Genomic DNA, 25,661 nt, shown 5'->3' with positions numbered 1-25,661 from the left:
CCTGCTTTTACGCTCCTCCTCTCGAACATGACGCAACGATTTGAACTCGAAAAGGGATTGTCGGCCCATTATTTTAAAAAAATCTTACACGAAGATATAAATTATGTTTTAGATATGTAGCGATGTTTGTCCCTTCACTATGAAATTATTATAATATATTGATAGCATTGATTTAGTATCTTTAAAATCTAAAAGAATATATTAAAAAAAACATTCCTATATGTAGAGAAAAAATTCTTCTATTGGCAACACTGCTTCGAATCCGCAACTGTCTGGAATGAATGGAATTGAAGAACAGCTTGCCAACAGTAGCTACATGACGTCATACACGATGTTCTCAAGTTTAAAAAATCAAGCAAAAAAATTCTGGGGAAAAACCATACGTTGTAATACAATCTTTGTCAGACTCTTTGGCCAGGGATCTCCAATTTGATTATTTAGAACGTCACATTAAAAAAAAAGTTTCAATTCTCTCATTCCTCTTGTACTGTGGTCTCCCGGTTTTAACGATTTTCATTCATTAGCATATTTTAGTGAAAACATAGTTCAATTGTATCACTAATAATTTTTTTCAATCAAAATTTTTAGATGTGGCAAAAGACCTGACATCTGCTATTTCAATTAACAGTTTTATACGGCGAGAATTTAAAAAAAAAAAAAAACTTCGGTTGCTAAGAATGAGAAGCAAAATAGTTTAAAGAATATTGTGATACAAGATGCACAGTTCTATTCTGTCACTTATCTCCCACAGTTTGCAACATTGTGCATACCACATTTAATGTGGGGCGCCAGGTTTTGCACCAGAATCAGCGCATTTTCAGTCTCTGAAATCATGTATGATACAATGCAAGAGAAAAGCGAGTGAAATTAGTGGTGGACAATTTGCCTCGTATTACTTATGAATTCCATTGTACTTTATGTATTTTTAATTTTTAATTTATCATTGAATTAGCAAAGAGAAATAATGAATATTGTAATTAATGGTTAAGTGGAAGAGAAGTGTTAAAGCCTTAAATAGTCGTGATTAGCCAAAAGTGACAAAAGAGCAACATAAACGAAGAAAGAGAAAAAAAGAAAAATTACAAAAATTGATTGCTCTTTGACGATTGATTGATCGATTTGGTTCATTTTACTTCGCTTTTCTGCCACTTTTGGTTAATCGCGAAGATGAGAATGAAAGGATGAAGAGACACTCGCCAAGATCAGCCATGTCCTGGCCGAGATTCGAACCCGGGACCATTGGCCAGGTTTAACAAGATCGTTTTAACCGTGTGGTGTTGTCTGGACTTTTATCGTAATCCTCACAGACTATTCTTTTGGCCTCTTATTTTAGAACTAGCGGGCGTTCCCCTACCGCCCTGCCCTCTGGGAGTAAACAGAGGAGTTAGCAATGACCAGCCTAATTATTTTAACCCGCTAATTCGCTACTCTTGACACATGCAAAAGGGTCCGGAGGCAAATTCGACTTAATTAACTTGCGCCCCGTTGTTACGAAGATCCCGAGTTCGTGGGGGACGCGGCGGACTGCTGCGTCATAGAGAAAGTAGAAGATGCTTTCAGTTAAGGGCTGATGGGGCAACGGTCCAGGGAATACTAAGAAAAAAATATCGAGAAGAATTTGAGGAATATACAAAGATTCTAAGTATTGTAGAAGGTAAGAAATTAACTATTTTTGTAGAACAAAATTTTTATTCCAATTGCCCTTTCAAGTTATACAGAGCATTCCCTGACATTCGCTACGAGACTCGGCGGCAAGCAGCCCGGCGTCAGCGCTTGTCTTTCCCGGCGAACGGGGTCCGCGACAGTCTGTAGAGTCGGCTATTAAAATTACAGTTTTCATAGTGTACTAACCTTGACTACAGAAGGTGTTGAAAATGATGTCCCTCTGCTGCAACACATTCCTGCCATCTCCGAAGGAAACTGGCATTAACACGTGCAAGTTCGTCTACTGTAATTCTCCCGATTTCTCGTACAATACTCTCTTTTAACTCACGGATGGTGTGCGGTTTGTCTCAGTATACTTTATTTTTTAGATTTATTTTCTTTAATTATTATTTTTAGATTTAAGAATTTTAGCGGCTCTAAATGCCGTGGTTTCTGAAACACCCGTTTCTCGTGTGGGGCGGCGGATAGATTTCCGAGGAGACTGTTCTAACCTTTGTCTTATCTCATCGAGTTTTTCCTCAGTGGGTTTTTCTTTCAACTTTTATTCAGAACTGACCCTGTTACTCTAAACGTTTTTACGAGGTTTAATATAGTGGTCCTATGTGGAACGGGAACACCAGGAAATTTCGTTGCAAAACGTCGTCGCACTTCTCCACAATTCCTCTTTCCGAAGTAACACTCGACAAGATAAATCCTTTGCTGTAATGTAAACTTTTGTGGTGCCATATTAAGCCACAATCTTGAACACACGGACACAACACAACACAACTTCCGAGGGAGGATTACACTGGCGTCAGTCTGCAACGTCAACAGAAAGGGAAAGAGAGCGAAGGCAGGGAGAGCGAAAAAACAGACTGTAGCGTGCGACTGTCGCGGACCCCGTTCACCGTGAAAGACAATCTCTGACGCCGGGCCGCTTTCCGCCAAGTCTCATGGCGAATGTCAGGGAATGCTCTGTACATTCGTCCAAAAAAAGTATTATTTAATGTTGCTATCAATACTTCTGGTCCGCGTCAACCTTGTGTGTAGCTTTCTTCTTTGCTTACGTTAAATCTGAAACTGTACCTTTTGTGTGCTAGGAATTCCCTTCACCATCTATCTATCTAATATATAAAAATGTATGTTTGTATGTATGTATGTATGTATGTATGTATGTATGTATGTATGTATGTTTGTTCCGGCATAACATTCGAACGTCTGGAGCAATTTCAACCAAACTTTGTACACATATGACTTACAACCTGGAAAGAAATACTCTGGGGGTAAGACACACCTGGCACCCCTAGGGGTGGGAGTGGGAAAGGGATGACATGTAAAAATTAAAAAAACGGCCGATAATAGTGTGGAATCCAAAGCTTTGGGGGTCGCTAAGATGAATAATGACACTCCCAAGGCCGTACAATTTATTTATACTTGCTCCTGGAGGTGAAACTAAAAATGTTGTTTATAATCAAGTTTTGAGTTCAATTAATATTATAGTGAATTTGTAAAAGATTTTACTTTATAATTTGTATACTGTACTTACCGTCAAACGGGGTAACTTCGTCCTTGAGGGTAACTTCGTCATGAGACCGATAGATGTCAGTAGGAGACACATGCTGGTGGAACAAAGGGAGTGTGAAGCCACACACGTGCAGTTGTGGAGCGGACATCAAGGGAGGAAGTGTGTTGTGTGCAAGTGCATAGTGCTTTGGAGCTGTTTGCAGCGTTTTCTCGTGCACGATGCCAAGGACATATAAGAAGGTTGTTGGTGGTCGGAAATATCAGAACTATACCTCCGATCAGGTGCAGGAGGCTTTACGACTGATCGGAAGCGAAAAACGATCGCGGAAGCGTGACGATCTTACCTCTTCATGGGGGTAATTTTGACCTGCTAGGAAGGTAAGCAGAGATGACGTCACGAAAATGGTGACGTATTTGCCACCCCCCTTAATATTTCGGAATTTCTTTGGTATTCCTTCAGTACATTTATAGAGAACAAAGTGTTCCTCGCGTCTAATGTCCGTGTTGTCACTCACCACGTATTTTGCAGGGCATATTAGAATATGCCAAAATTTGTACGTTTGACGGTATACTTTTAAATACCTGTAAATAAAATTAGTTACATTTTACACTATAGTTAGAATTCATTATTTTCCTGTCTAATAGAAGATTGTGATAAATAAATTCCCGGGTAATCAGCTAGTTAAGAATAAAATCAGCACATGTGTCCGAGTACTAAAATATTCTTACACATGTTAAATGCTGAGGCTGTAAAGAGGCAGTCAGCACATACGCGTACGAAGGATAAAACACGAGACAACACACACACGGCCCTACAGAGGATTATATTCAGGGCCGGGTTTTTTATGGTGTTAATTTTTCAAAAATTTCGTGAAAAATATATAAAATATCGTGTTTATAGTTAAAAATATGGCAGTAATTTCGTGAAAATTTCGTGGTTATTTTTAATGCCATGCACTTATACATAATGTAACTAAATCAATTAATGATTTTATATAAGGATAATATTTGCAACATTTGTGGGAAAATAAGCTTAAAAATAGTAAATAATAAATAATCAGCCTTACTCAGTTATATTTATATTTTAGAAAAAATCGAGTGTACGAAACAATCTGTCTTTCAAAACGTGTTTCAGACTTCTGTGGCATTTGCCTGGTGCCAGTTAGTTTCGAAGATTCTTCCTACTTTGATAATCATCGGTAGAAATGCGAAGGGGAAACCCAAGAGAATAAATAGAAATTCACGCCGTCATGCCTTCCATTACTCTTGCAGCTAAAAACAAATGTATTTCTAAAAAAATGGAATGTTCCAAAGGATCAGGAAAACCCGGTCACCTGCACATAAAAAATTATGACTTTCGGGTTACTGTGCCTTTCCAAATGATTTCTCATTGCTTTGCAGCCAACATCTTCAAATCGAATATATTTCTTAAAAATAAATTTGTAAAAAAAAAATCGTTTTTATAGTAAAAATGAAAATGTCCGCAGAAACGGTCAATTTTCGCGAAAATTCGCGACAAAATTACAGCCGTAAATCAGTCACATTTGTAATAAATCGTGCATCTGTACGTTACATTTCGCGTTTATCGCTAATTACAAAAAAACGCTCCTGATTGATTATATTGGTCGTAGGTGCAGACCCCAGAGCCTTTTTCGCCCCCAAGACTACAGTTGCCGGGGTGTAGTACGTGGAAGTGATGTTGGCCTTTGAGTGGCTTTTGAAGAGGTCACCCGAAATATCAACATACTTTAATAAAATAAATATCGAGCTAATTTAAGATTATCCAGTGTTCGGAAAATTACTTTTTAAAAGTAACTGAGCTACAGTTACTCATTCTAAAAAGTAACTCTGTTACAGTTACTTATAAAGTAACTATAAGTTACTTTTTCCAGCTACTTTCTGCTGGAAAGTAATTAATTATAAATAATATAAATATGTGAAACTTACATGTGTTTTATTTATGTAGCCTATATGTAGAGGAAAATAACCAAACCTGGACCCCACTCCCTAAGCCCCTTCCTGTTTCCGTAAGTAGGTGCTGCCAAGTGGTGGCAATGGGCGAAACACGTCAAGAGTAACGACATGATTGTGTAGGAAAGGTATCAGCAGTAACGTGCAAGTATAAGGTGATGTAGTCCGCCATGACTTGCTTTTGTGTGAATGAAAGTTTCTATATCGGTGCACAACAGTGGGAATTTTGCTAATTAAGAGAGAGGTAAGTAGCAATCTTGTTACAATTTAGACACTAGTAAATATTGTACTTTGAAATTATGGTAATGGCTTGTTTGAAGATACGTGTGGTTTTATTGTATAAACAATAAGACTTCACGAGTGAAATGCCCTAAGTAGGATCCCTCAATGAATGCCTAACATTACAACTGTAATTGAAGAAAGGGTCGTTACTCGTTAGTAAAGTCATTTTACATATTGTTTCAGATGTTCAAGGGAAAAGGCAATGCAGGTGGGAGATGGTGGGATGTCCAAAAAATGGTAAGGGCGATTGACGCAGTTAGGATATTGGTAGTCTATATTATATTACTTTTGTACATCATCTTCTTTATGCAAGCTCAATAAATGTAATTCATTTACTACATATCATATATTTAGATTTCTTTGCGACTTTTCCAATTTTTGGAACTTGTTAAAGGAGGGGTCCGACTTTGGCCAGTTTTTCTCCTTTGTTACTTTTCGTCCCTTTTTACAGAAATGCTTACTGGCAAAGCATCATGCGCTTTAAGGTGGATTAAGTTACTCAAAACGTTAGCAAACATATCAAAGAACCCATTTTATTAAATTTCTAATAGAAATAATGTGCCATAATGACACCAAGGATGAAAAACAAAATGGAGCCCTACTTTGGTCACTTTCCTCTATTAATACTATCACGACTCCTTTCTAGTTAAACTACATCTCCAAATGGATGCAGTAATCCACTCATAATATTGAAGTCTTCGCACGCAATTAGAAGTTACGAATTTTAATAAAGTTTGGATGTTCTAAATTCAGCATTAAACGAAGTCTAGCTTCCTTGCCATAGGCAATTCCACGAATATATTTTTCACCTTGGCATCCAGAGAAGACACATAATTGGAAAGAGAGTTGCCAAACTTAGATCTACCCACTTTACAAATTTCCAAGATAACAATTTAAGTGCCGTAAAGTAACTAAAAAAGTAACTGTTGATAACGTTGACAATTGGAAAAAGTAACTCGGTTACAGGTACTTACATTTAAAAGAAACTAGTTACAGTTAGATTACTGTAACTGCGTTTAATAAAATGTACCTCTAGGTCCCTGTGAATGCAACCCCACGAGTACACATCTAATTGAGAATCAATGGTCTCAAGTATCAATGGTTGGTTAGGTTTGGAATAAACTGTAAATAAATTAACTTTTTTCTCTTCAGTGGCTTAGCAACACTGAGGCCAATTTCTTTCCTTCCTAAGACGACGGTCTTCTTAATATTTCTTTCACGAGTCATTTCGGACCAGTTACAAACTCAATTTATGGCAACTTACGTTTTCAAAAAGAAGAGAAAAAGAAGCACAATTCTTCCTTAACCCACTCAATATTTCAAGAAAACAAATCTGAACATTTTTATTCCTCATTATGGTTACTATTTCAATTATTCTGCCTTTGGAAAGGATTGATAAAAAGAGAGAAACGTTTTTCCACGAATGAAAAGAAGGACCATTCGATATTTTATTGCCAAGGGAGGCACAACTGGCAAAGCACCAAAACACGGCGTTATTATTTCAAAAGGTCCTCTTTCGTTACTATTTTCTCCCCTTCCCCCTTCGCCCCTTAGTCTCAACGGCAGAAAGCTACAAGAGATGAAATATTGATTCGTCGCCATTGCCACCAATTGAGCAGTTTGGGAAGCGCGCCAAAGGTGGAGGGAATAGTTACGGAATTAGCCACGGGCCGGGGTAGAGGAGCTGCGATCGCAATTTGCCAACTTCCTCAAGAGAATCTTCAGCGCGGAGAGATTTAGACGCACGAAAAAAATGGGGGTGTATTTTGTTTATTTCGAGTGCTTGCTTCTTTCGTGTGCGAGTTGGAGCTCAGGTAACGGCGCGAAGACGCAAAGGAAGTGGATGGGAAAGTACAGATTGTGCCGAGATAAGACCGAGACAGCATTGTGGTAATCGAGAAACGAACACAAAACGAAATTTACTGTAAACAAAAGATATATTTTGTTCATGCCAGTCTCGCACGATACTTAAGTCCGTCTTCACTTCCAGATCGACCTCCGTTCTGAAACTACCATAAGATTTTTTACGTCTTCAGTTCGCGAAGGCAGCAAGAGGGCTCTTTCACACGATGGGTCTCACTTATCGCAAGAAAGTCAGACACCTTCTCGGCCAAACGCCGTATTTTGTCTTCTGACGTCAGGTTAAATGCTTTGCTAAGAGATGTATACTTAACAAGCCTAACCTAACCACGAAAGCATTCCGCGCTTGCGCCGGAAGATGAAATACGGCGCTTGACCGAGTTGTTGTTAGACCTACGTGCGATGAGTCATCCCCAACACGCGATCCTTAAAAAGCTGTCTTCAAAATGGCGACTGCACAAAATACGATGTACCACTTCACAAGTTTAGATGCTAATAACTGTTGAAGAAAAGGGAAAATAATGTTATTTCCAACACAGAATAAAGGAATAACATCTGCACTGTTAAAAAACACTCAGCATATGTAGCCAGAAGTTGTGAATGTGAATACATAACAAAATGTTATTTCAATTTGATATACCACTTTATGAACACACTAGTATGAAGTTGTATTACCCGTATATTACGATAGAGGTTGTACACTCGTGGACATTCTGGGTTGTAATGATTCAATTTAAAATTAATGGGATTGTTACAACCCAGAATTATACGTGATTCTACGCACGAGGTTTCTATACGTACACATGTGAACACACTCACATGAGAAGTTATCACGAAGGACTCTTATCCTGGAAGCAGGGGCGGACGGTGCAAAATCCCAGTGAGGCCGGAGTCTGTTCGGGAACCGAAAAGATGCACACAGTCTAATAATAATCACTAAGGCTCGGAAGTTGATGATAAATCATCTTTTTTCTCAACCTTGAAACCAATGCAAAATCTGATATTAGTCAGTTTATCTTAAGTTAGATCCAGGAAACATTATCTTTATTTTGCATTTTTTTTTTGTATTTTTCGACCTTTTTGAGTTTTAAGTTATTTCTCAGTATTTTTGTCGTCTTTTTCTTCAATTTGAGGTTTATATTTCTTCTCCCCTGTTGTTTTGTGAATTTCAAATGCATTTGCTAGCATAATTAAAGTACTTAAATTTCCCGACATGTTCTTGTTAGCAAGTTCGCCATTAATCGAAAATACGATAAATGGAAATACACCAAACTATTTTTAACCGAAATGTTTCTCAATGGATTAAAAAATTAATTGTGGTACATTTGCTTTTCCACCAGCACTTAAAATACCTTATGTGAAGCCTATAATAAGCTTCCTTTGCTGGCCACTATAACCGATTAAATCTGTAATTTTAGTCCCAGTATGAAAAAATTATAATGTGATGAACGGGAAACACAACTGGATTTTCATATGCTGACCACTACTCACTCGGAAAGGAGGTGAATGACTTCTACAGAGAAACCTTGAAGAAAAAGTAAAGACAACTACATATGCACTTAATTGCTTTTTCACTTGTCTTCAGTAGTTTAAACAGCAAACAACGGGTTTTGTATAATTATTAAACAACTCTCTTGTAATTTTTGAAGAAATGAAGCTTTCAAAATCGAAAATTATTTTTAGGTCATTTTTTGATAATCTTTAGGTCATCAACTTCCGAGCCCTATTAATCACTTATTACCCTGGGCGTCGCCAGAAATTTTTGTAGGGGAAGGGGGTTCAGGCCCCCTGAACTCGATCCACCAGTTGAGTCAATATCCAGCACAACTGCTTTTTATTTTTTTTACATTCATACAGGCAGTGTACTGAAATGCGCAGTTACTCTATTTTGTTATTAATACACCTCGTTCAAGAAAAAGTTTTAAATGTTAGGGGAGATATTTTAGTCAGAATGTTTATGTTGTGTGACGACCTCTCGCATAAATCTCCAATTCTTGGAATTTTGAAAATTATGAAACCATATATTCTTTTATTAAATGCTAGCATATAAAAATGAAGTATTTCCTGTATTTTACACTAGGTTTCATTCGTTTTTGCGCATATTCTGTTCGAATACTAACTGAATTTTATTTCTGTTATTAACAATAAAAATAACAAGCTTTCTGATGTCTTGTAACTTGAAATGGATGATGCCAATTTTCAGGGGGGGTCGACAAACCGATTCGATCCCCCTTTGAACGCCCATACTTACTGTGAGAAGATATAGTTCATTCTAGAATCCCTAACACGTGTAAGCTATAGACATTTCAAATTATGCTCCAGAAATATCAATTGAGTACTTTCTTCTTCACAGATGGCAGAACAAGAGTAATAATTTCTGATGGGCAGAGAAAAGCATGTAAAGATTGAAACTTCTTAACTGTATTATACTATTTTATGAGCGGTAATTGAACCCTAGTGCATCTTGGTAAATACGATGCCTGATTAATTTAACGATAATAATAATTAGTAGCTTAAAATCAACTCTTCCAAGTGAACAACTTCTCCACAACAATGAAAGTTCCGATGTATTAGATTTGCAGTAAGTTTGTCCCTAGAGTTTGTCGTCAATCAGTTTAGGGAAGTACTACTATTAACGATTTATTAAGAAGTTGAAAATTCTCACGGATTGCTAATTGCCTGGGATCGTCAGCAGTTCAACATAAAGGAACTCTCCAATCAAATGATATGTACTTAAAGGCGCTCTACATACGAACTTTCAAAGTCCTTTTTGTGTAGCCAGTCCGCGTTGGTGAACGGGTGCCATAGAAGGTTCCGGATTTGTGTCCTGACCTGGGCATGGATGTGTCTTTGTGATACCTTTATAAATTCCATTTTATCATCATTCATCCTCATCGTCGCGACAGATAATCGACTCAAAATAAGAAAGATACAAGTCATACCCATGTGGCCGTGGGCTCTGGTTCCGCGGTCTACCAAATGAGCCTAAGGCTTTCTGTTGTGCCAGTGGCGGCGATTGGATTCCAAAACGGGGGGGGGGAGGGACAAGGTTCCAAAACTGGGGGGGGGGAGACAAAGACAGTATATTTCCCTTTGTAGATAAGATTTAGCATAGTGCGAGGGCAAAAGTGGTGAAAAGTCTCTCTCACCGCATCCCCAATCACCGCCACTGGCCAGGATTGTATCCTTATCGAAGGCCACTGGACGCACTTTTTACCCTTACCTTGTCCTATCTCCTCATCTCTCCCCTCTTGGAGCAACGGTAGAAGTAAATGGCGTTAAATAATTCAATAACAGTAATAAAAACAAGGGAACTAGCGTATATCCTGGGATTGAGAGCGAATAATGGAAGATAATCGGTTAAGAATCGAACCCTGAACTCTTTGGAAAACTTTCCGACGCGACGGCTTTAAGAAGGAAGAGAAATCCATTTTTCCGTTCGGAGAACAAGATTTAGCAGGGCCGTGGAACGTCCCAGTTAGCCGATTGGGCGGGGGAAGATAAATGGTCCATTCCTCCCCCTCCCCCCGTATCTCGTTTCTTTTGTAAGGAAACGAAATCAAAACGGTAAATCTGGGGATGAAACTCTCTTAAAGAAGTCGCTTTATTACCCACCAACTTCTTCGTTTCTCGTCCTGGATGGAGGTTGGCGGAGGGGGGGGGGAAGAGGGGGGAGAGAAATGGAATCTCCCTGTCTGGTAACCTTGTCCCCATAGTAAACAAACATAGATTTCCTTTCTTTTCTTTCGATGCGATTTTTTTTCAAGACGATTGTTATGGCGGTAAAGCAATCTGCGTTGGAAAGTTTGATCTAAAGGCTGAATTGCTCGAGCAGTGGCGTGGCTAGTATTTTCGAGGGGGGGGGGCGTGTACTTTATAAGCAGTTAGTCCACATTTTGCCATTTACTTGACGGTGTGTGCCCATTGATAAAAATCAAAATTATCTGTGATCAACACGGACGTCCGCAGGATTATTTCCAGGGAGGGGCAAGGAAGGTATTTTTTTCCAGGGGGGGCAAACAAGATATATTTTCCCGAAAAATAGTGTTGTTCCCTAAAAACACATTGCTTATATTTGAATTTATGGTGTTCATGTAATAATTAACACATATTATTGTGGCTAAAATTATATTATATGTGTGAAATACATAATTTTTGGTTGACTCTCATTTTCCAGGGGGGACCACGGCCCCCCTTGCCTCCCCTTCCGGACGCCCATGGTGATCAATATGGCCGCGTTGAGTGGACAAGATTTCAGTGATCTTCAAAAGCTGTTCATTACGAAAATGTTTGATTTGGAATAAAAAGCTGTAGAAATTTTCATTTCAACGCGCTTACACAACTTTTCAACACTATGGTGTATATTTGAAATAACACTTTCATTTTAATACAATTTCAAATAGTGGAAAATTATATTACCTTTTGTTACTTGAACTTACTCTGTAATTACAAGTGCTAGGATCTTTTACGAACTAAAAATCACCAAAATATGCAAAATAGAAAATGCTCATGACCTAAATTTAAAAAAAAAATATGCACTACAATTTGAAAAATATGTCCTTGCAACTGAACTGTTTCAAACATCAATATTTAACGAATGATGAGATATTTTCACATACTATTTTTAATTGCAATGTACAATGAATATTTTCTGTAAATTTTCAAATAAAAATACATGCCTATTGTGAGCCAGCAAAGCCTTGTACTAAGAAAAGCTTCTGCGTACTTCGGCTGATACAAGAGCAGCATAGTAAAGTAAACAGTGTCATTCGGTTCAAGTTCTGTAGTATCGAGAGAACATTTTTCTCACATTAAAAGTTTTGCAATAGAGCATAATACATGACACCCTTTTCTTTTTTCCAAAAAAGAAATCCGAAGTAAAATAAGCGAACCAAATCAAATCATATAACGTTGTTTATATATACACAATACACACAAGTAGATTGTTTAAAGGGGAATATATTTTTGATTTTATAATAATAATTAGTAACACTTTCATAAATATGATCATTAAAATCAAGCAATAGTCATTACCAGTGGCGACGATGAGGGGAGGGTGTGGGGGGCAACTCAAAGTTAACTGTTCCTATTTTGCCCCCCCCCCCAATTTTAAATTCTTGCCCCCTCAGTTTTGACACCTAATCGCCGCCAATTGTTAATACTATTATGATTATCAGTCTATAACTATTTAATTATTACTATCCTTGGCTTTGCTGAAAGTTGAAAGCCTTCCATTATTTCTACGACCATGGGACTGGACCTACAGATTAAAGTAGAATCCGAACCAATATGTACCTCCACCGGGTATCGAACCCGAAACCCCTTGGTTATATGTGTTAACTAAATTCTTCTTGGACACCTTGTGTGTACGCATATCTAATAGTCGAGTAAACATTAAGATTTCTGAATAGACGTAAACAAGTGTTAGAAATCCAAAAATATGACATGGCGAGTGTGGTGTGCTCGTAGACTGGATTTAATACCGGAATGTCCTTGTCGATTCTCGACTTGTTACTAGGCTCAGCGAGCAACGTTATCGCTCAGCTCCTTGACGGCCAAATAAGCGGTGCTCACTTGATCGCTGAGCGAACTTGAACCTTGCCCACCACAGGTTTGAGCCACAGAATATGGCGTTTGGTGTTTCGATCTCGTGAGGAAAAGTGTAAGAAGAGGAAAACTGTGTGAAAATGTTGGCTAATTGCAAAGATGACGATAAATGATGATGATGAAATTGATGGACACTCACAGAGAACACCCATGCCCAGACAGAGATTTGAACCCGGAACCCCTGGCGTCGTAGCGCGATATGCTAACCACTCCGCCACAACATTATTATTCTTCATTATGTTTATTGTAGGGGTGCATTCATGTGCATTTGAAAAAAACAATGTCAAGATATTTACGAGACTTGTTTTTGGCTTTTCGTTGCGTTTAAATCTTTGATATGTTCTAAATGTGTGCTTTCTTTGCTGCTACAAAGTGTAAAAGAATTGAACTATAGTTTAATCATTTCAACGTAAGCTTTGAATTAGTATAAAAAAATGTGTACAACTATACCTGAGCTCCATTTTATGAGTTCGTCACATTTTGTTTCAGTTTGTGCTTTTTATTTTTTTTTTTTGCCCTTAACAACTTCAAGGTGGAAAGAACAACGGAAATAATCCTTGAGAATTCTCCTGAAGAAAATCCATAATTGCAAATCACCTTTTCCGGCCCATCATTTTTCACGTTCCCGAACAATGCGGCGAGACGAAACGTACAGCACGAGGAAGCGAGACCGACAAGTCAACCGGCAGAAAAACGGACCTACTCAGAGGCACCATGAAGTTCGACGGAACGCCACAAGTGGCAGCACTTACCTCCGTGGCAACTTGCAGATGTCGCTCGAGCTGCAGGCGCTCCTTCGTGACCCGCGTGATAACCTGTTCAAGTTCGAGCGCCTTCTGGATGACGGCCTCCCCCTTCTTCCCCGTGAGTTCCCGTAGTTTCTCATTGAGGCGGCCGATTTGACGATCTCGTAGCTGGATCTGGCGCTGCAGGTCTTTCTCGCGCGGCAACTGGCGGAGGGATTGGGAAGCTTCCCGCTGGCGCAAATTAGAGGTCGATTCCTTCTGCCGGGAAACTGTCACGCTTCGACGCTCCCGGATAGGTTGTTCACGTGACTTCTGAAAGAAAAAGAGTTTGGTAAATGTGAGGACATTCTTGAGAAAACATTTGCACACAAATAAAACTGGCTCTTATCGGTTTCTGTTCGATGTACGTATTTTAAAATTTTGTTACTTGAATCGGGGGATTTGAAAGTTCTTCATCTACAAACCCCCTCCCCCCCACAAACGTGTAAATTATACGATACATACACTGCCTGACAAAAAAAGTTAAGCACCCAGAAGGAGTGGTTGGACATGAATGAAACTACATATGCTGAAAGTCCATGTACCTTTATTGAACTGATTACAATATAGGATGCAAGAGTCAAGCCCGTTGGCAGTTACAGGTGGAATGGTGGCGCCAGGTCAGTAGGGTGTCGCACCCCCTCTGGCCCCAATGCTTGCCCTTATGCGGTTCGGAATAGTGTCAAACAGCCTTTGGATCCTCTCCTGAGACACGTTCGTCCACGGGTGTTGCAGCTGTCCCTCCAGATCCCGCAGGTTGGCACTAGGACGGAGTCCCCGTCCAATGTCATCCCACACATGTTCAATGATGGAGAGGTCCGGGGATCGTGCTGGCCACGGGAGGACCTCAACATGCTCTAGGCAGTCCATAGACCCATGGGCTGTGTGTGGGCGTGCATTATCTTGTTGGAACACTGTCCCAGGGTGCTGTGCCATAAGGGGTAGGACGTGTGGACGCAGAATGTCTGTGACGTATCGCTGTGCCGTCAAAGTCTGCCGAAGCACTATTAGAGGTGACCTGAACGCATATCTAATGGCTCCCCACACCATGATGCCAGGGGTCGCACCTGTGTGTCTCTGCACAATGTAGGCAGGATGTGCCATCTGCCCTCGACGCCGTCACACCCGCACACGATGGTCATCGGAGGTCATGGAGAAGCGGGACTCATCACTGAACATGATGCGACGCCATTCGTCCTCTGTCCATGCCTCCCGAGCACGGCACCACACCAACCGCAGGCGTCGGTGTTGTGGTGTCAACGGCAACCGGCGCATGGGGCGGTAGGACCCGAATCCGGCGGATGCGAGTCGTCGAGACACTGTGCGGGAACTCACAGGATGTTGTAGAGTGTCCAGTACATGTTCTCGGATGACGGGTGCCGAAGTTGTGGGATCCCGCACTGCTTGGAGCGCCATACGACGGTCCTCCCTCGGGGTGGTGTTTCTTGGTCGACCTGAACCTGCACGACGTGCATGGGTGCCCTCATGTACCCATTGATTCCAACATCGGGCCACTGTGACATCTGAATGGCCCACATGCCTGGCAATTGCCCGATACGTCCAACCCGCATCATGCTGTCCCACAATGCGGCCTCTGTCAAATGCTGTCAATTGCTGGATTGGCTGTCTAACGCGTCTGCGAGGTATCGCCGGTGCTTCGTTTTCCTCTCTGAGCTTCGTGCTGCACTGTCTGACTCACAGTAGGTGACTGGTCCTACCTTATCAGCAACAGGAGGTGACGTCACAAATGCCCTCTGGTGGGCGTTCTACACATTACAGATCCTTGTACATCCAATCATTTACTCACACATCAATGGTATGCAGGTATACCGAAATGGGGTAATCTTCGACCACTCCTTCTGGGTGCTTCACTTTTTTTGTCAGCCAGTGTATTTGTAATGTTATTAAAAGTAAAAATAAATTACTCAATTAAAAATATATTATTATTATTATTATTATTACTACTACGTATTAATAATTACATAAAGGAAACTAATTTGTTACTTTTATACATATCAGATATTGTAAAGCAGCTATTTAATTCCTTTACTAACCGGTGAAAGATGTTAATAAATTATTATGAAATAGTTCAAGTGGTTTTATTATGTGTAACTTTTTATTTAGTTTGTGCTTTATGATTTCATAGTTATTTTTTGTCTTGCATTTTTGTTTTACCTTTATTGTGCGTATTGATGTAGATTTGTTAATGATATCTTGAGAACGACTGCATTCAATACTCACAACTACACTAATTTGTGTGGGTTTTCGATATTATTCTTAATAAAGTATATTTGAAATTAAAAGTAATTGCGTACTTTTGTTTGTTATAACAAAAACTTTCCCCCCCAGGAAATTTTTGGTGCAGGGGATTTTTGAGGCCAAGATTGTTGGTGCGGGGAAATCCCCCCTCCCCCCAGGATTTCGTACCCTGGTTTTAAGATTGATATAAAGGAAACTTTTGCATCAAAATGACCAATGCAAGAAAGTGTAAAATCGAGCACAATTTTTACATTTTGCTATGTTGAGACCACAAATATTGAATGCACAATAATGTAAAATGAAAAAATGGGGGTTCTATTGTATTATGATTGATTCATTGGTTTTATTTTTCAGGGTGTCTACCAAAATAACAAATCCAAAATTCTTGACTTCTTGTTTACTTTTTCAGTTTTTCTTAACCGTTATTTATTCGACCCCTACTTAAGTAAAGTTTGAAATTAGCAATAAAGAAAATAAATATTTATTTATTGAAAAAACCCCTACCAAAAAGCCAGCTGTGTTTAATAAGAGAATTAGACTTGCGAGGCTCTAGCGTCTGGACTCACCGCGAGTATATTCTTATGTTGGGTTCTTGTTGTCGTCTCTATATATTTATGATAGTACCTACATCCATCTTATCTTACCACCATTCATCCTCATCTTCGCGATTAGCCAAAGGGGCAGAAAAGTAAAGTAAAATAAACTAAATCAGTCCTTGTGAGAGCCTAAATTCTTGACCCCCAAATACAATTTCTTGACATCTTGACCTGTTCTGTACTTGTTGTACGAACACCCTGTTTAATTTCGCTTTTCTGCCACTTTTGGCTAATCGCGGAGATGAAAGAATTTGGTGAAAGGACATTCAAAAACACGCATGGACAGGACGCAAGCCCCGCAGATTATACTGGCTCTGAGTGACGACTACAGAGACTAGTTTGTCTGCAATAATGCAGTTCAGGGATGAGAGATTGACATTTGAGTGTTTACGGGAAAGTCACTCCTTTTTACCCCCTTTATATTTTATTATAGCTACGACCAGAGATAGACATAGGAGTGGAGTGGTTAGCACAGCGTGCTAAGACACAGAGGATCCCGGGTTCGAATCCCGGTCTGGGCATGTATGTTCTCTGTGAGTGTCCCTCGATGAATTCCATCATCACTCATCGTCGCGATCAGCCGAAAGTGTAAGATAGGCGACGTTAAATAACAAAAATCAATTCAGAAGTCACGTGCTTTCGTTTGCATTATTTTCTTCTACAGTGGACGGAGAATAACCATGGAGAAAAATTAGTGAGGTGTCGAAAAGAGAAGTTATATTCATACATTTCGCAAGCAAGACCAAGAGAAATACATATTATTAAATTCTGTTCCTGCCTTGGATACATATACATTGCATTTGATTCCCTTGTGCTTGTCTGACGGAACCTTTAATACGTAATATATCCTTAAACCAAGCTAAAATGTACACCTGTTAAGCAAAAGGAAGAATGCCCTTTCCTCTTTCTTTTCATGCATCACAGCTACCGAGGGTCAGCTGAAAGAGACAGGATGTGGCGAGCAGGTGGGGCAGTTACGTCACGCAAGGATCAACTTCTTTATCGAACACTGTGGAGAGCTTCCATTATGAAAAGAACTACCAGATTAGAATATTGGCAGCAATAATTATTTCGCATGTAACCTCACAGGAAACTTTCATTCACACTCTCACGTCAATAGAAAAGTTACTAACAATCATGGGCGCCGGTAGGAAATTTTGCAAGGGGCTTAAACGTCGAAGAATTGTGTCTTGAAGTGAACATGTAGTGATGTTATGTTTAGGTATCGTCAACAGAAAGAAGTTGTTTAAACAAAAGAGAAAATGAGACATGAAAGGAACGATAGAGAATTAGAAATAAATGGAACGAAATTCAAATTGACAGAGCAAAGAAAAGAGAAGAGAAAAAAGTGTGTGTGTGTATGAGAGAGAGAGAGTAAGGAAAAAGAATAGAAACAAAGAAGGAAAAATAAAAAGACACAGAAAGAAGGGAGAAAAGGCAACATAGGAGCGAGAGAAGCAGAGGTGTAGAAAGAAAGAAAAGAGAAAAATAAACAAAAGGCAAGCAGAGAGAGAAAAGAAAAAGAGTAGAAATAAAGGTACAAAGAAAGGGAGATAGAAAGGAAATGTGATATAGGAGCGGGACAGTGGCAGAAATGGAAGGAAAAAGAGAAATGACAAAGAGAGATGAACAAATAAGCAAGAAAGGAGAGAAACAAAAGAAAAACAGGGAGAAAGAAAGAAAGAGCGTGAGACAGTGGAAGAGCTACAGAAAGAAAGAAAAGAGAACAGAAAAAGTCGTGAGAGACAAGTTCATGGAGTATTCGATAATAACCCATCGTCTTTGGATAAGACCTTACCTGTTCGAGGATCTTCACCTTTTCTTCCAGCTGCTTCGTGTTCTTTTGCAGTTCTTGGTTCCTTTTTCTGAACTTTTGCCGCTCTTTCTCCTTGTTGTTGCTTTCCTTCTGCGGCCTCTCTCTGTCCAGTTCCATTTTGCATTTCTGAAATTTGAAAATTAAAGAAGATAATGCAGCAAATTAGCCTTTCTTACCATAACACGAACTAGTAAGTCTTCAACGATTACATAGATGGGGTTAGTGGCATTTTCAAAATATAAACATTGAAATAACATAAGTAAAGCATAGATAAAACAACATCCCGCACATTGCAGCAAACCGTGAAGGCACATGGAAGGATGTCGAGATAAGGCCATTTGTAATTATGTGATCAGCACCACGCTCCGGCCGCCTCTACACTCAGAGTTGCCCTCGGGTACCAATTTCATGAAAGGCTAGGCGAACCCCAGAACCGCAAAAGATATTGCTGGAAAAATTCCCAACGTTAAATCACCCAATCCGGGAATCGAACCGGAATCCAGTGCTACCACAACAAATTTCCTTTTTTCGTGACAACACTTGCATTTTCCATCCTTTTATTCAAAATCACCATAGAAACCGGTGACAAGACGAAAGAACATCAATATTTCAATAAACTGTGTGAGTGTTTTCTTCGTTCTTTACAGATAACACATGATTATACAAAAAAGAAATTAACAATATACAATTGCAAATGTATTTCAATTAAAGGTCTGTTGCAATGTCTATTTACAAAAAAACTAGGATTGGTTGAAGAAATTGTGAAATTAAGAGGGGGATAAAAATTGGCATTGATATCAATTTAAAGTCCATTATGAGGGAATAAATTACCCACGCAAGAAACGTAAAAATCTGTTTCAGACTTCAAAAGAACTTGATTTTATGGGTCAATCTCAAAACTTCTCTGCAATATTGATACTTTTATCAAATGTCTCTTTTACACTTTTCACCTAAAATTTTATCTGAATTTCCCTGAGCCGAATCAAATTTCCCTTCATCTGGCAACACTGAGTTTGTTCTCCTAACATCCAAGGCCTTGTATGAGCCAAATGGCAACAATTTCTGCGTAAAAATGCTGCTAGAGTCAGGCACCAGTACATACACATGGGCTACAGCTAAAAAAAAATGAAATTCCATGATAGTAACTGTGAAGGTGAGTGTGGGTGAAGGTGAAGGTGACGGTGAAGGTGACGGTGGATGAAAGTGAAGGTGACGGTGGGTGAAAGTGAAGGTGAGGGTGAATGAGTGTGAGGGTGGTTGAGGGTGGGGGTAAGAGTGGGTGAAAAAACAAACTACAAAGAAACTCACCAGAGTGTCGTTTTCCGTCGAGAGCTCTCGACAGCGCCGTTGAAGCTTCTCAACTTGGGTCGAAAGGGAATTGGCTCTGACGAGCAGACCTCGCTCGCGAGCTGACACGGAGTTCTTCCACTGCAAGGAAATCAAGAGAATAAGCAGTTAGTATATTGTTATTTAATAGTAACATTTATTTATGTTACACTCAGTTAAGATGAGAAGAAAAAGTTTTAAATTATAATACATTCCTTTAAAATTACATTGCTCGCATCCCAACTTTGGGCGTCTTAAAGCAACATAAAATTAATATTATATCTTCAATTACCCGATTGCATTGGGGAGAGTCAGCGTAATTAGTTGTGAGGCCAGAGGACTCAGGTTCGATCCCTGGGTAGTCATTTGTTAGTCCCATCATCCATTTTATCAGTTCATCATACCTTCTCATCGTCGCGATTAACCAGAAAAGCGACGTAAAATAACCGAAATTGAGAAAATGAATACATATAAAGTCGTTAATCCGTTACTGGCAAGGCATTAAGGTTTTTTTGTTATTCTAACTGATGTAAATGTTTTGTAAGAAAGAAAATACAATTTCGTGACTATTCAATGACATTAACCCTTAACTGCCATGGTAGGGTCAGACCTAACCACGGGCCAGCAGTAGTTGTGAAATATCCCGTATTGAGACTTATGTAGTATTCTGTTCTGTCAATTCACTAAATGGCAGTGTATATATGGTGTCAGTATTATCTTAATACCATTCTAAAAATACATTTATTATAAGTGTTTCAATTGAAAACAAAATTAGGATCGAATATGGCCCCTAAAATGGTCTAAGAGTACGTGTGAATCCTTTCCACAACGGCACATAAGAGCTTAAGTGCCGAATAGGCTTAACTGACCGAACAGCCATCTTGAGAGTGGATAGACTTTTCGAACTACCCTCGTATATACGCATCATTCCTTACAAATGCTGTGATTGTCTTTCTGGGTAAGATAAACTATAATGATACGGCAGTACTTCAATGGGACACGAGGACAGACGTTAATGAAGACGCGGCGAGCAGGAATAAATTCTGTCACAACAGCGCCATTACAGCGTTCCCAGAATGCATCTGCAGCGAAGCACGAACGAGAACGGCTTCACGTGTCGTTGTAGTGGACAGCAACGCAGTGCAATTAAAGCGAAACGACTTTTGGATTGCGATAGGAAGGAAAAGTTTTATGTAACACCTGCACACGACAATAACTGGTTGGTAAGGAAGCAGAAGGGAAGCCATTTATGGGTCTCTCCTTATTGGACTGCCACGCTTAAGTGAGCCGTGACAAAATGGATTCTTCTATTGTTTCTTTTGATGCAGGACCATAGTAAAATATAGGTTTTTTACTCCTCATTTATTGCACAGGAAGTTTCTGGCCAGCATTCGTCACGGAAAGATGATTCTGAGTCACAGGAGTATCGTGTTTGCAAATTCAAGTCAGCTTCTGTTTATACGAGGGTTGTTCCGAAATAAATGTCTATATATGTTCACGCTCTGTCCCGGGACCGTCTGGAGGAAGTGAACAAAGCAAGCCTCTGCGTAAGTAGTGACTCGAGGTGGCTCGTCAAATGACCGCATGAGGGGAAATGGGTGCGTGGGGAGGAGAACGCGGCTGCAGCTACCAGCCTTTTGCAACAGCGCGCACTGTTTTGCTCCACCCACTCGCTTTCTCCCTTTCTCTACCGTTATGCGTTGTTTTGCTCCGCAGATTCCAAGATAGAGTGTAGTGTAGTGCATAATGAAGTGCAAAGATAACGGTAGACAAATTGCCCATATTTCTTCATTGTATTTTTAGCAGATGCTTGCTTGATTGATTCGGATTATTTGATTTCGCTTTTCTCCCACTTTTGTTGACTAATCGTGACGAGGACAGTTGTTCAAAGTGGCGTCCCCCAGCTTCGCTGCAGGCATGACATCGTTGCACAAAGTTCTGGCGTACCTGTTGGAGCAACCCCGGGGTTGTTCGAACAATGTCACAGGCAGCGAGAATTCTTGCCAGATCCTCTTCAGTCTCGACAGGTGTTTCGTACACGAGACTTTTCACATGACCCCACAAGAAGAAATCAAGTGGGGTCAGATCAGGTGACCGAGATGGCCACGGAACAGCTTGTGAAACTTGTAATAAAAGTATTACATCTTCATACACCGATTTTCGCTTATAACTTTCGACTAAGTCGTTTCCGGACCAGGGTTGCTCATCTCAAATTGATACATCCATCATCCGTGAAATTTTGTATCATCAGCCCGGAAATACCCTGTATATTGTATTGTATATACGTACAGCCAACGGCAAAGATAATGGTAGGCAAATTGTCCACCACTATTCTCATTACTTTTTTATTCTACATCCTGTGTTGTTTTAAGGAATGAAACTATGTTGGTTCGAAGCAGGCATTGCTCTCTGCTTATTGACGTCATTATTTCAGTTCATGGGCCTCCCCGATGGTGCAGTGGTAGCGTCGCCGCCTTGTAATCAAGGGGTCCCGGGTTCGATACCCGGTGGAAGCACATGTCACAGTCGTTCGGATCCCACTTTAAACCGTAGGTCCAGTCCCGATTAGCCTTACAGTGCATAAAGTGGACTTAAAACACCAACTCAAACCAAACCAAAAATTTCAGTTCATTGTCATCACACTGTGTAATACAGACCGAATGAAAATGGTGGTGTACAATTCGCCTACTGTTTCTTTCGCCGTTGGGTGTACGTACATACGAGATATAATTACGCTTAAACGGGTCCGGACACATGCTATATGCGCCCTTGTTTCGTACTCATCAATACAATACAGTAAAACAGTGAGATGCAAAGAGGTTTTTCTTTCACCCGATTGAACTTTCATCAAGGTTCTTGCTCTTCCAAATCAGAGGGTCTGCGTACGCCTGTGCTGCCTAACATTTTCGGGTCTCATTTATCGCACTTATGCCAGACACCTTCCCGGCCAAGCGCCGTGTTTCGTCTTCTGAATTCTGACGTCAGGCTAAATGCTTTCGTTGTTACGAACAAACAGTGTAGTGCAGAGAGAGAGAGTAAAAAAGAACTGCAGCGAACTAGGCGGGGCTATAGTGTATTTATGCTAAGACATTTAAACGTAACAAGTCTAACCTATCCACGATAGCAGAGGCGTCTCGTGTACGCATGCGGTGCATGCTGCGCATGCGTCAATTGTGGGGAAAAGGGCAGCTTGCTCTGCCACGACATTCATGAGCATTTCTAGAATCGAATTTCTTCATATAGGAGAAGTATTTATTTTAAACGAGAGCGCTCAACTAAGCTTATATTACATTTCTTGGATCTGAAGTGAAAGAAAGTAATAATTATTTTCCCACAATTGATGGATGCGTCACTTGAGATCCAAGAAATGTAATATAAGCTTTGTTCAGCGCTCTCGTGTAAAATAAATACTTCTCCTATATGAAGAAATTAGAATGTAGAAACGCTCATGAATGTCGTCGCAGAGCAAGGGACATTTCCACTTTGACATGAAAAACGTTTTAAATCCATTCATTTTACAGATAATGACACAAACATGAGATGTGCAAAATATCTCGGCGATATTTGTTTCGGTTCTCGAGAAACACGCCTTCAAACACCGCTGAAATTCACCTCCTACGTCACGGATTTGAAAACGTCCTCTCCACGGACAAGAGGTCCTCTGACGTCATCACTTAGAAATGCGTGCAGGCGGGGCTTCTGCTCGTCCCGTCAAATTAGCATGACCCGAGGAAGCTACAGCAAAGTCACTTGTTACTGTGTAAAACGAGTATCTTACAACTTCCAGTGCAAAAATCTGTGCTCCATTTCTTGGAGATGAATTATGCCCTAGCAGTATAGTAGTAATTATTTACTATAATTCAGCCACTCGGTGGAGGGTTTTCCCATTAGGGTGACAAAGCAAACCTTGTAACAGTCAATGGTTGAACACGTGAACAGCCTTGTTCATTGCGAATACATAGGTTAGTTCTGACTGGCAAGAACTTAATGTTATAGGAATGCCTTTTCTGGAATTACAATTATTTTCGTCATAATATTTTCTTCACAAATTTTAAGATAATACTTTTAGAACACACTGGTTTACACGCCAATTTCTGCAATATAAGAGGTGATACAGTATAAAAAGGTACGGTAAGTTTTTAAATTTCCTACAGTAAATGACAGTTTTCATCAGTTAATATATATCGCAAATTTTTGTATTTAGCCTACTTTTACGTCGCTTTTCCGTTCACTTTGTTTAACCGCAACGATGAGAACGCATGGTTAATTTATTATGTATCATCTCTTAACATCACATTTCTTCCCACTTTTGGCCAATCGCTACAATGAAGATTAATAACTACAAGCAGTATTTGAAGTCGGGGTGCAGGAGTACACCCCCCCCCCCCCACACACACACACTACCACCAACTGCACAATCTAAGTATTACCCAACCAGCCACGATAAGATAGGAACTTTTTCTTCTGTCCCATCTCATTTCGAAATCATTCACTTGTCCCATCTCCTTTTATGAGACGAGACGGAACATGCCTCGTCTCGTGAACAACACTAACATTAACAATAGAAGCATCCCCCTAACTGTCCCCAAAGTCTCGAGCACACATCCTCCCATGTAACAATTTCCAGTTCAATGAAATGTCACTCACAAGGAAACAGTCATGCCCAGGTCGAGTTAAACCTGGAACGTGCGACGCGACTTCCTCAGATAAATCATGAATTTTGTGTATAATAATTACAACGCCAGTTCATTCCTGGTAATTCTGAACCTGCAGTTTGGTTTGCATATATAAACAGAATAATATTTAGTTTTTGAGGGCTGTACCGTCGAAACGAGGAACAAAAAAAATATTAAGAAAGTTTTTTTTTTTGTATTTATAATGATAAGCCTTTGCATACGTTGTTGATTCTATATTTTTCTAGACTTGAGACGAGAACGAGAATTGCCCTCCAAAACCCGAGACGGATGTTTATAAATTGAGACGAGACTGTCAATGAGACATTTACAAATAAACACGAGACAGACATTTACTACTCTCAACGAGAACGAGACCAAGGCTGCCATGTCTCGTCTCGATAGGATCCTTAGTGGTGAAGTTGTGAACCAACCAATTAATGCGTACGGGTTAACGAGATGAGGCGGCTTTTTTCGCAGTACAAAATTCAAAATAATTATATCGTACCATTTCAGTATATGTATTTCATTTCAGTGTATGTAGTCACACTACTTATTAGTATTGATACTTTTCTGTTCATCTTGTGTCACTACGTTTTTTTAAGAACCAAATTTCTTTAATATGATTCGAGGGGGAGAAAATAACTGATTTGACAGTCTCAATGTAGTTTCTTATCGCAGAAATTCCGAAACTATCAGGAAATTGCAGATATTGGTCTGCAGTCCCATCTGGTGTGTGGAATTACGAAATTTCCTTCCCATCCATATCCCGTCCTATACGTCTCTAATTTAAGAGAATGAAATAAGTCCGAAGGAATTTTTTATGAACAAGCGGATAGAATAAGGAAACTGGTAATTTTAGTATGCCCTTTATATACGCCCATGGTTATACACATTATTTCCTTGTAATAATTATACATAAACTAAGTATAGATATGTGCTGTGCAACTAATGTAATCTTCTCAGTGTATTTTCTCTTATCTGCACAAAAATATTTGATCATAATTTGCGCAACAGAAATGGAACACAAACTGAAATTGCATTATGGAAAAGAAAGTTAAATAGGCTTTATAAATAAACTGAAGAATGTGAAAATTCATATTTTGCACTACATAGGTTACGGTAAATATCGATAAATTTAAGTTTAAAAAATATTTTTGAGTGTCTGGTCAGCAACCAATTTTATAAGCAATATTTTTCGCATGACCTGAGAACACACAAGCAGCTGAACCCTTTCATTTATTTTGCACGTGAGCAGCAGGGATATTTCATAGAAGAATGATCATTACAAAGCACAGCTTTCCTTTCTCCTATCGCT

The 25,661-nt window shown here is 39.6% G+C and overlaps 1 protein-coding gene across 16 annotated transcripts in view; it reads right to left on the bottom strand.

Moving 5' to 3' along the window:
* Rbp (RIMS binding protein) overlaps positions 1-25,661 on the bottom strand; it is a 390,147-nt gene that overhangs the window by 217,657 nt on the left and 146,829 nt on the right. For all 16 annotated transcript variants that reach the window (XM_083128480.1, XM_083128484.1, XM_083128482.1 and 13 more), the window contains 3 exons: positions 19,653-19,772; positions 18,327-18,470; positions 13,641-13,946 (listed from right to left, as the gene is read on the bottom strand). In XM_083128480.1, coding sequence (XP_082984606.1) covers positions 13,641-13,946; positions 18,327-18,470; positions 19,653-19,772 — 570 coding nt within the window. The remainder of the gene's footprint in view (positions 1-13,640; positions 13,947-18,326; positions 18,471-19,652; positions 19,773-25,661) is intronic.

The sequence above is a fragment of the Lepisma saccharinum genome, chromosome 9 (genome assembly GCF_977018435.1).
Source record: "Lepisma saccharinum chromosome 9, izLepSacc3.1, whole genome shotgun sequence".
Taxonomy (NCBI): domain Eukaryota; kingdom Metazoa; phylum Arthropoda; class Insecta; order Zygentoma; family Lepismatidae; genus Lepisma; species Lepisma saccharinum.
The sequence above is the reverse complement of the archived record's forward strand: the minus strand, read 5'-3'. Positions and strand labels throughout refer to the sequence as shown.